At 47.1% G+C, this 11897-nt stretch overlaps 1 protein-coding gene across 2 annotated transcripts in view; it reads left to right on the top strand.

Annotated features, from left to right (window-relative positions):
• The first annotated feature begins 819 nt into the window (after positions 1-819).
• The window catches only part of FAM120A (family with sequence similarity 120 member A), a 134019-nt gene continuing 122941 nt past the window's right edge, over positions 820-11897 (top strand). Inside the window, exon 1 of one of the 2 annotated variants that reach the window (XM_066368350.1) lies at positions 820-1369. In XM_066368350.1, coding sequence (XP_066224447.1) covers positions 896-1369 — 474 coding nt within the window. In that variant the 5' untranslated portion in view covers positions 820-895. Of the gene's footprint in view, positions 1370-1600; positions 1741-11897 lie in introns of those variants that run through there. The other variant, XM_066368351.1, reaches the window with a different exon arrangement.

The raw sequence follows: 11897 nt of genomic DNA, 5'->3' as shown, positions 1-11897 counted from the left end.
AGCTCCAGACCTGCCTGCCCACCTTCCCTTTCGCAGCCACCCCGCAGGGCACCAGGTCCGCCTGGGGAGGTACCGGCCTCCTCGAGATGACCAGACTACGAGGCCGGACCTCGGCCTCCTAGGGGCGACCAGACTCAGGACACAGTTTCCCTCAGGTGACTGGCCACCGGGGACATGGTGGGCCTCGGGAGGTGACGGGACCTCACAAGGGAAAAGGGCCTCCTCAGGGGGGCTGGATCCAAAGACAGGACGCAGCCTCCTCGGGCGACTGGGTCTGGGGCAGGAAAGGTCTTCCTTGGGGTGACCGGATCTAGGGACCAACGGGCCTGCCGGGTGACTGGAAAGGGCTTCCTTGGGTGACTCGCTCCAGGGTGGGGGTGGAGACAGGGCCTCCGGACTGGTCTGAAGCATGGGGATGGGGACGCAGCCATCACCCCGAGGATCCCAGGCGCCGCGGGTGTCCGGGCGCTCTCCCCGGGCCAGGCCGCCCGGCCGCTGCCTCTAAACCGAGTCGTCCTCCTCCACCTGGCCGGCTGCTGGAGGGCCGCAGACGGCAGGTTGCGCTCGCAGGCCGCGGCACCGCCTCTTCCGCCGGCCGCGTGCGTCAGCTCGCACGGCCCCGCCCCGCCGCCGCGCGCCCGCCCGCCCGCGAGAGGCCGCCTCTGCCTGGCCTGGGCCTGGAGCGGCGCACCGCGCAGTCCCTCCCCGCCATGGCCCTGGGAGGCGGCAGCACATGGCGGCCGCAGCGGCCATGAGCACAACCGCGGCCCGCCCCGGCCCCCCCTAGAGCCCGCCGCCGCCCGGCCGCGCCACGGCCCCGCCACCCCCGGCCCCGCCGCCCGCGGCCCCGCCGCCCCGCCGCCCCGCGCCCGCTGCCGCCGCCACCGCCGCCGCCATGGGCGTGCAGGGCTTCCAGGACTACATCGAGAAGCACTGCCCGAGCGCCGTGGTGCCGGTGGAGCTGCAGAAGCTGGCCCGGGGCAGCCTGGTGGGCGGCGGGCGGCAGCGGCCCCCGCACACTCCGCTGCGCCTGCTGGTGGACGCCGACAACTGCCTGCACCGCCTCTACGGCGGCTTCTACACCGACTGGGTGAGCGGCGGCCAGTGGAACCACATGCTCGGCTACCTGGCCGCGCTGGCCAAGGCCTGCTTCGGCGGCAACATCGAGCTCTTCGTCTTCTTTAACGGCGCGCTCGAGAAGGCGCGGCTGCACGAGTGGGTCAAGCGGCAGGGCAACGAGCGCCAGACAGCGCAGCAGATCGTCAGCCATGTCCAGAACAAGGGCACACCGCCGCCCAAAGTCTGGTTCCTGCCTCCCGTCTGCATGGCGCACTGCATCCGCCTGGCGCTCATCCGCTTCCACGTCAAGGTGCGGCCGGCGGGCGGGCTAGCGTCGGGGACGGGGTTGGGCTGGGCATGAGCCCGGGCGGGCTGGGCTCATTTGGGCCGGGGTCGGACTGGGTTCTGGGAGGCCGGGGGGTGGGGTCAGGGCAGGGCCTGGGTTGGCCTGGGTTTGAGGACCTGGGGTCAGGGGGTTCGGGCTCACTAGGATTGGGGTTGGGGTGGGCCAGGGTCACTGGAGCCGGGGGTCAGGGTTGCCGGGATCTGGGTCGCAGGCGCCGCTCTCGCCTTCCGGTTCTCCGGGCCGCAGGATGGACGCACGGCCTGGAATCTGGCTAGCGGCTGTGAATGCCCGGGGATAGCGCTGCCCAGGCGGTTCCAGACCCTCAGGACCGGCGGGTAGGTGCAGACCAGGCTTGCAGGGTGCAGCGCCCCTCCCTTTGATTTTCTCGAGGGCTCCCCCGCACTTTGAGGCGGGCTGGTGACTAGCCTGAACTTGGACGAGGTGTATCCGTTTCAGAGTAGCAGTGCTTAGGCAGCAACAGGTTTCCCTTGAGGGAAGGTGGGCTAGATGTCGACGAGCACGGTCCCCCAGCCAATGGAGTTGGGTGGAAACTGTCAGCTGCTTGTCATTGTGTTTCAGCTAGGCGGTGACCTGGATAAGGGCTGCAGAATTGGCCCCCCTGGAAAACCTCCCTGTAAGAGAGCAGTTTTGGAGAAGTTGTCTGATTTTTATGTTCGATTTCAAAGCGTAGTAACATTTGACTCGATGAAATTTTATCAGTTCTGTGATTTAGAGTGTATGGGAACAAAGTCTTGGATTCTGTGTGTCTCCTGTGAAAGGAGTAGTTCTGAGTCAGGGAGATGAGCGTGTAAATCAGTTTCCAGGATTTACTTCTCTCTGAACAGCGGGGACTCTGCCACTTTGGGCCGTGCACCCAGGTAATTAGAGCTGTGGCTGTGGCTGCTCTGCTGTCTCTTTGGCAGAGGGCGCCTCGCTGAACTCGGGCCATGGGTAGTTTCAGGACCAGCACTGAGGGCAGAGATAACATGAAAATCAGTTTTGCTTCCCTTTTTTTTTTTTTTTTTACTGTTTTTCTTTAACTTTTTGTTTTGTTTTGTTTTGTTTTGTGAATTTTGCCACTCTGTCCTTAAGTTTGTTTCCCCTTCCTTTATTTCTGTTTGAAACCGCAACTTTGTGAGATTCAGTCTTCCTGACTGTCCCTTTACTGCCTGCGCTGAGATGGTGGTGGTTAATCCTAAAGTGATAGCGGAAGTCCCACCCCGATCCTGTTGCAATTGGTGACAGGGTTTCTAAGTCTGCGGGTCAAGATTGCTAACGGAACGGCGATTGGTCTGTGAGCCTGGCACCGAGGCAGCGTTTCTCTCTGGGGAAGTTCGGGATGAGAGCCAGGGGTTGCTGCTGGCATTTTCTGTTTTGGAACCTGGGCTCTTGGAGGAGTAAGGCAGATTTCCAGAAGTGATCCACCTCTAGGAGATGTCATGAGAGTGTGGACAGTTTTACCTTGTTCAGAGATGGAAACTACTCACTGAAAAGACAGGATGAGCTTTCTAATCAAGTGTCTTTCAGAGGAACATTATACATATTAGGATTAAAATCAGTGTGTATACCATTGTATCTTTTAATTGTAAAATTTTTTTATATTAATTTTGGTGCCCCTGTGAATATCTCACTTATCCGCTGGGCTCTCAGATTTTTGACCAGTGTGTGAATAAGTGTTTGGAAACTAAATTTGAACTAGATTTAAGGTAATTTCTTCCACTTAGGTTTCTGGATACAAGATAATTTTGCTTATAATTATTTTGATTTAGATAAACTTTTAACTGCTGATACAGAATCATAGTATAGTGTTAATTGCACAGATTAATGTAGTAATGACTCCATTACCTGGTGGCTACCTGTCTGGCAGCCTCACCTTTTTGGAAAATACCTAAGAAATTTAGCTACTAGAAATTTCTCAGCAACTAAAGGAGATATCGGGAAGTTTGGGTACAGTGACCTAGAAAGAAAAAAACCCGAACAACTTCCTTTTTCCTCATCGAGGAATCAAGTTCTCTTCCTCATAGACTCCCCTCTCCTTTTCAGGTGTAATTCTGATAAGCTTAGTTACCGATTTCTAAATTCACCTTGAGAATGGATGCAGAGAAAGTCTGTGAGGCAGGAGCACAATAAATAGCAAGAATGAACAGTTTACAAGAGAGAAGATAAAAACTATTAAAGAAGACATAATTTGGGGGCTACTATAAAAAAACAACCCTATGTACTTCAGTAGCCCCCCGAGAATGTCACAGTGTTGACACGGATGATTTTGAGTCAGAAGAATTTATGTTCAGCATTCTCTAAGGGAATAGTGTGTACTATTTTTCTAAGATGCTCATTAAAATGATTAAGTAAATTGAAACCATGATACATCACTGCATACTTGTTGGAATGGCTAAAATAACAACAGTACCAAGTGCTGACAAGAACTGTGAGCAGCTGGAATCACCGCCCCACCTGGCTGGTGGGAACGCAGGAGGGAAGGAAGTGCCACCCTGGAGAGCAGCAGCTCAATGGTTTCTTACAGAGTTGAACATAAATTTACCATATGATCCAGTAATCGTACCTCTGGGTATTTACCTAATGAAATTTTTGTTCACACAGAAACAAAATGTTCACAGTAGTGTTATTTATAATAGCCCAAACTTGAAGCTATTAAACTGTCCTTTAATGAATGAATAGTTAAACTGTGGTACATCTGTACTCTGCAGTACTACTTAGCAATAAAAAGGGAGGAACTGAGGAACTATTAATACATGCAACAACGGGTGAATCTTTTAAGGTTTTAATGTTGAGTGAAAGAAGCCAGGATTGAAAGGTATGATTCTATTTTTATGACATTCTTGTAAGGATAAGACTATAGTGATCAAATCAGTTGTTGCCAGAGGAAGGGTTAGGGAGAGTGTGATTATAAAGGAACAGCAGGAGGGAGCTTTTTGGGGTGATGGAACTTTTCTGTACCCTAATAGTGGTGGTAGTAACATTTTAAAATCATATCTATACATCAAAATAAATAAAAGTTAATTTTACTGTATGATAATCAGTACTTTTAACATTTTTTTAAAAAGAAAGTTAAATAAAAATTGACAAAGAATTGACACGAACACCTATGTATAATGTTGGGCATATGAGGCATTTCTCCTATAAAAACCTACCATCTTATGGGTATTGAGGCTTTTGTGACCTGGCAGAAAGGGTTTAATTTCCTGTCAGCTTTGCTTAGAGAAATCTTTTTTTGACTTAGAAGACTGTCTTTGGTAAAGTACAATTATTTCTTTAACTATTAGAAGTTGACTTATGTATCAGCTCATTTTTTCCTGGTCACTAAATTGCATGGCCTGAATTTGGCTTCTGCTAGCTACTAGGAGCATTTCTTCCTCTGTGTCCTGAGTCATCATAACCTTTGACACTTAGTGAGGGGCTGATGTTTATTTAAAAATTGTAGTGGCATTAAATTCCTGGAGCTTTCCTTAATGTTCCTGTCACAAGACTTGTGGAGTTAGAGTGGGGGTTTATGATGACGTTCTTCAGATCTTACCCTTAATCAATGCTCTGGTGTATTTACTTAGATCTTACATGAAGCTGTGCTCATATTTGAAGTCAGCATAAGAATGTGAGATTCGATAGCCTGAGATTTTGGAATGATCTCCTTCCTTGCGTAGTTGATGGCGGCAGGACGACTAACTTGTGGGGTGCCAGGCCCTTTCTAGGTCCTCTTTTGCAGCACTGTCTTTCTCACTTAGCCTGCAGCATTTTGTTACTCCATTTCATGTGGGAAGAAATGGACTTGCTGTTTGACACCTAGGGACAGGTAACCAGTAACGTCTTCAAGAGAGAAGTGCCCTGCTGAATTCAAAGTTCAGTTTCATTGTGTAAGAATGCTTTGGAGGGGAGTGTGTGCCTACCTACAGTTCACTTTCAGGTCAGATTTGATAACACCTCTACTGCTTTTTTCAGTTAGAATGGGAGTGGCACGGTTCCCCAGGAGACACTGAAAACTAGCAATATACCTTATTCTTAAACTCCTTGAGTTGACTAGGGAATACTTAGGGTTCAAAATTGACCATATTATAACTCAAACCAGTCATCCATTTAAAACATTTATTTATTTTCTTCCATTGACAGTTTTGTGATTGGCTTATTACACTTAGCCTAATGTCTTCAAGGTTCATCCATGTTGTAAAATTGTGTTAAAATTTCTTTCCCTTTTTAGGTTTAATAATAGTCCATTGTATGGATGGGCCACATTTGGTTTGTTCACCCAGCCCTCCATAGATGCTTGAGTTGCTTTTCCCTTTTGGCTGTTGTGAATGATGAGTAATGCTGCTGTGAGCATGGGTGTACAAAATCTGTTCAAGTGCCTGCTTTCGGTTCTTTTGGGGTTACATCCAGAAGTGGAATTGCTGGGTCATTTGGTAATTTTAGGTTTAATTTCTCAAGGAATCATCATACTGATTTCCACAGCAGCTGCCTACATATATTTTATATGATATGTTATACAATATATTATCATAATATAGTTTTAATCTTTTTAAAGCTTCATATGATGACATAATACATTATTCAGGAATTGGATTTTTAAGTATGTAAAAACATATCATATTTGCTTGTCTATAATTACAGTTCTAATTCACATTAATGCCTGTGTAGTATTCCATAATTTATCCAACCCCCACAAAAGCTCTGCACACATACCAGGTTACTACCACCCCAGAGTTACCCTTGGCGTTTCATTATCCCATCCTGCCAGTCCCTACAATGTGTCTTGTCAGTTCTAGACCAGCTGTCTCTCTCTTACCCTATTCCTCATTTCCAGTACCCCAAATATGTGAACTCACCAAATTTACCCAAAAGGTCTAACAAAGTGCTTTGCAAAATCCATTGGTAGGTTGTGGCATCAAATTATTGGGTGTTTACTATCACTTAGAAAAAAATGATAAAGAATAAAATAGAACAAAACATAGAATGCAAGACATATACTAAGGGAAAGTAGCATTTCATTAAACCTGTCTTACTATGAGGAGTAATCAGCATTGCCTCAGGATCTCCCATACCCGGTGTCTTACCTTGAGCCTCATCTCAGATAGGTCAGTTTCCTGCTCGTGACTTGAACAAACCATTCATCTAAACTCCTTCTTCAGGCTTTTAGACACCCCCCCTCCCCCAGCAATCTGCACCCATTCCCTCTTCCTTCATGTTTCACAGTCCCTTCTGCTATACATTTTAAATGTTCCCGATTGAACTGCTCACTATTTTTCCAAGAAGAAATATTCAACTTCTGCTTATGTTTCTCCCTCTTGTCTATGCCATTTTTGTCAGAATTTTACTTTTATTTCAAAACCCACCTCAAATGCCAGCTTCCTTCAAGGAGTCTCTTCTGATGTTCCCAAAGGTGGAGCCAGGGACACACACGCAGTGTCATCTGTATTTGTAGTGGTAGTTTCTGCAGTCTGCTTCTTATAGCTACCTGCATATGTGTCTCCCCCGCTAACTGTAAGCTACCTGAGCACCAGGGACTAATTTTACTCCTTGTATCTCCTATGTGTTTAGTGTATGCTTTCCGCTTTTTTTTTTTTTCTTTCATTTTTCCAAAGCTGGAAATGGGAAGGCAGTCAGATAGACTCCCGCATGCGCCCGACCGGGATCCACCTGGCATGCCCACCAGGGGGCAATGTTCTGCCCATCTGGGGCTTTGCTTTGTTGCAACCAGAGCCACTCTAGCGCCTGAGGCAGAGGCCACAGAGCCATCCCCAGCTCCTGGGCCATCTTTGCTCCAATGGAGCCTTGCTGCGGGAGGGGAAGAGAGAGACAGAGAGGAAGAAGGGGAGGGGTGGAGAAGCAAATGGGCGCCTCTCCTGTGTGCCCTGGCCGGGAATCGAACCCGGGACTCCTGCACGCCAGGCCGACGCTCTACCGCTGAGCCAACCGGCCAGGGCCGCCCTCCGCTTTTTTTTTGTGTGTATTTTTCTGAAGCTGGAAACGGGGAGAGACAGTCAGACAGACTCCCGCATGCGCCTGACCGGGATCCACCCGGCACGCCCACCAGGGGCAACCGCTCTGCCCACCAGGGGGCGATGCTCTGCCCCTCCGGGGCATCTCTGCTGCGAGCGACCAGAGCCACTCTAGCGCCTGGGGCAGAGGCCAAGGAGCCATCCCCAGCGCCTGGGCCATCTTTGCTCCAATGGAGCCTTGGCTGGGGGAGGGGAAGAGAGAGACAGAGAGGAAGGAGGGGAAGCAAATGGGCGCTTCTCCTATGTGCCCTGGCTGGGAATCGAACCCGGGTCCCCCGCACGCCAGGCCGACGCTCTACCGCTGAGCCAACCGGCCAGGGCCGCCCTCCGCTTTTTAATCAAATATTTGCTTTGTTCTGTTTACATAGCCAGGCAAATTTTTTTCTTTCTACACCTGGATCAGTGGCTATTTCAAATTTCTTATACTTTGTTTTCTGACTGGTTCACAGGGATGATTTACTTTCCCTTTATCAAACACTGAAGGCCTGTGACTGGGCAGGCATGAGGAAGGCCTAGTGGAGCAGGGACTCACATATCATTTTCTCTTGTCAACATTTGGAACTTCCTTTGATGCCACAGGACAATCTATTTAGTCAGTGAAGAACAGTGAGTGGTATTTTTTTTTCTTTTAAGAAGCAGGGAGGCAGAGAGATAGACTCTCGCATGCGCCCTGACCAGGATTCACCCAGTAACCCGTCTGGGGCCGATGCTCTGTCCATCTGGGGCCACTACTGTGTAGTTTGGCAACCAAGCTGTTTTAGTGCCTGAGGCAAGGCCATGGAGCCATTCTCAGTGCCCGGGTCCAACTTGCTCAAACCATTTGAGTCATGGCTGCAGGAGAAGAAGAGAGAGGGAGAGAGAGAGAGAAGGAGAAGGGAGAGGAGGAAGGGTGGAGAAGGAGAAGGTTACTTCTCCTGTGTGCCCTGACTGGGAATTGAACCTGGGACTTCTACATGCCAGGCCAATGCTCTACCACTGAGCCAACTGGCCAGAGCCCAGTGAGTGGTTCTTACTGGGAGGTGGGTTTTTTTTGTTGTTGTTTTTTTTTTTTTGTATTTTTTCTGAAGCTGGAAACGGGGAGAGACAGTCAGACAGACTCCTGCATGCGCCCGACCGGGATCCACCCGGCACGCCCACCAGGGGCAACGCTCTGCCCACCAGGGGGCGATGCTCTGCCCCTCCAGGGCGTCGCTCTGTCGCGACCAGAGCCACTCTAGCGCCTGGGGCAGAGGCCAAGGAGCCATCCCCAGCGCCCGGGCCATCCCCGCTCCAATGGAGCCTTGGCTGCGGAAGGGGAAGAGAGAGACAGAGAGGAAGGGGGGGGGGGTGTGGAGAAGCAAATGGGCGCTTCTCCTGTGTGCCCTGGCTGGGAATCGAACCCGAGTCCCCCGCACGCCAGGCCGACGCTCTACCGCTGAGCCGGCCAGGGCCTGGGAGGTGGTTTTGACAACGTGAAGAAACATTTTTAGTGTTCACAACTGGAGGGTATCTAGTGGACAGAGGATCTGGGTGCTGCTGAGTGTCCTGTAATGCATAGCACAGCCCCGCGGCAAAAAATAACCATCCCCAAATATCAGTAGTGTGGAGGTTTAGAGATACTGGTGTGAGCAAATCAAAGAATTCTAAGTTTTGGGCCTTCAGTAAAGCTATGTAAATGTTTGAAATAGAGATTTCTAAGTATTCTGGGAAGAGAAGTAAATACAACTTCTTATTTCTAAATTAAAATACGCACATAATATACACCCTATTTCTAAAATGTTTCTAGACCCACATTGCTCTTTGTTTTGTACAATGAGAATTTATACAATGGAAAGAAACTGCCCTGGCTGGATAGCTCAGAGCATCATCCTAAAGTGCAGAGGCTGCTGGTTTGATCCCTGGTCAGGGCACATACAGGAACAGATCAGTGTTCCTGTCTCTATCTCTCTCTCTCTCCCTTTCTTTCTTGCTAAAATCAATAAATAAAAAATTAAAAAAGAAAACAAAACTAATTAGCACATACTACATATTCTAGCCTTAGTAATCAACCATAGGATAAATAAATGCCAAATACCATGTAATATGAAGAGATACTTTATTTATTTATTTAAAAAAAAATTTTATTTATTAATTTTAGAGAAGAGAGAGAGAGAGAGAGAAGGGGGGAGGAGCAGGAAGCATCAACTCCCATATGTGCCTTGACCGGGCAGGCCCAGGGTTTTGAACCAGCGACCTCAGCATTCCAGGTCGACACTTTATCCACTGTGCCACCACAGGTCAGGCAAGAGATACTTTAAAAAGAAGTTTTTTTTAGATGTGATTAACATATAACATTACATTAGTTTCAGATGTATAACATCATCATTCAATTTTGTATATATTGTGAAATGACCACTGCAGTAAGTCTAGTTAACACCTCACAGTTATAAAAACTTTTCTTATGAGGAGAACTTATAAGATCTCTCTTAACAACTTTCAAATGCACGTTACATCCCTGAGACTTATTTTATAATTGGAAATTTGTACCTTTTGAACACCTTCACCCATTTTGCCCACCCCTCAAAACTAGATCTATTTTCCAGTGGCTTTAATAGACAAAAATTTTTAAACAGAACAACTAGACATAAATCAATCGGTTTAGATAAAAAAATATTTTTAAATTCTCCAAATGTCTATATAGCTGACATTGCTTGTCTCAGTGTTATGTTTATGTTTTCTGTTAATCTAGCTTTTAGAACATTATCTGGTGTGTAGTAGGTCTTTAAAATACATGTGATAAATAGGCCCTGGACAGTTGGTTAAAGCGTCTTCCCCATATGCAAGATTGTGGGTTCGATCCCTGGTCAGGGTGCATGGAAGGATCAATCAATGAGTGCATAAATAAGTGGAACAGCAAATAGATCTTTCTTCCTCTCTCTCTCTCTCTCTCTCTCTCTCTCTCTACTGCTCTCCTTCTCTCTCCTTCTCTTCCTCTCTCTCCTTTCTCCTCTCTCTCAAATCAATTAAAAAAATACATGTGTTACATGGATATTTAAACCAATTCCAAATTCACCAGTTTCTCAGTCCCCTTGTGCAAAGCAGTAAGTATTATGGCAGAAAGATGGTCGAAAGTTTGCATTCACACCCAATGGAGTCAGTTCCACAGATAAGTTAAGTGGTCTCAGCCTGGCCACCTGGCAGAAAGGCTTTGTCTTTGAACAAGCCCTTGATGCTTCTTAACTTAGGAACTGTGCTGAAGACATAAAAGAGGTGACTTGGGAAAACTGACTGAATTTAACCATCTTTACTTCCTTCTTTTGTCTGGTTCTATCAAACATTGTTTCTAGACATCTTAGGGCCAGTATTAGAGTTGAACTTGATGCACTGAATTATCTGCAAAGGTGACTCTGAGTCTGCAATAGTTAAGGATCTGTGATCTAGAAATGCGATCCTCTTGTGCCCTAGTCATTTGGCATTTCCAACAAGTCTCTGGAATAAATTGGCTTATTTGGAAAGACTGAACCAGCCATGTTACTGGTATTTTGCTAGTTAGTGTGAAAAGTATACTGTAGAGCAGGGGTCCCCAAACTTTTTACACAGGGGGCCAGTTCACTGTCCCTCAGACCGTTGGAGGGCCCGACTATAAAAAAAACTATGAACAAATTCCTATGCACACTACACATATCTTATTTTAAAGTAAAAAAACAAAACGGGAACAAATACAATTTTTAAAATAAAGAACAAGTAAATTTAAATCGACAAACTGACCACTATTTCAATGGGAACTATGCTCCTCTCACTGACCACCAATGAAAGAGGTACCCCTCCGGAAGTGCGGTGGGGGCCGGATAAATGGCCTCAGGGGGCCGCATGTGGCCCCCGGGCCAGAGTTTGGGGACCCCTGCTGTAGAGTGTGTTGCTGGAGGGTGGGCTGTTTGTAGGTCTGCAGTGCATTCATCTCTGGGGAAGGAGTGCCAGCCAGTCCGGGCTGGGGTTGGGGGCTCCCTGCACTGCTCGGATGAGCACAAACACAATGGTGTTTTATTTGCCTGTATCTCTGTGAGTTATAAAATATTTCAGTAAAGAGTTTGCAAGTGTCACCATCTTGAAATAAACTGTATCAATCTGAGATTCATTTTCCTAAATTGTGGAACTTAAATTTTAATGTATTTTGGGATTAGATTTTTAACAATAATATTATTGCTAGGACTTAGCTGAGTTATTGTGGAATTAATATAGTAGGCTAATAGACACGTATTAATGTTGGTGTTTTCTTCTGTTTTATCATTTTTATATTTTTACTTTTAAAGTTTATAAAGTTTAATTTGCATGGCTTTTATGACATCTACTTTCTTATTAATTTCTTTAGCAGAGAAAGAAAACAGTTTTATTATTGAATAAGTATTGAACTCATATTACAATCACATCATAGATGATCTAAAGAGATTACAGAGGAAAAAAGAAATCTCGGCCTTGTATATAGCCTGGCAGATATAGTCCATTACATGCATGTCAGTGTCATTATC

The sequence above is a fragment of the Saccopteryx leptura genome, chromosome 2 (assembly GCF_036850995.1).
Source record: "Saccopteryx leptura isolate mSacLep1 chromosome 2, mSacLep1_pri_phased_curated, whole genome shotgun sequence".
NCBI classification, from domain to species: Eukaryota; Metazoa; Chordata; class Mammalia; order Chiroptera; family Emballonuridae; genus Saccopteryx; species Saccopteryx leptura.
The sequence above is the reverse complement of the archived record's forward strand: the minus strand, read 5'-3'. Positions and strand labels throughout refer to the sequence as shown.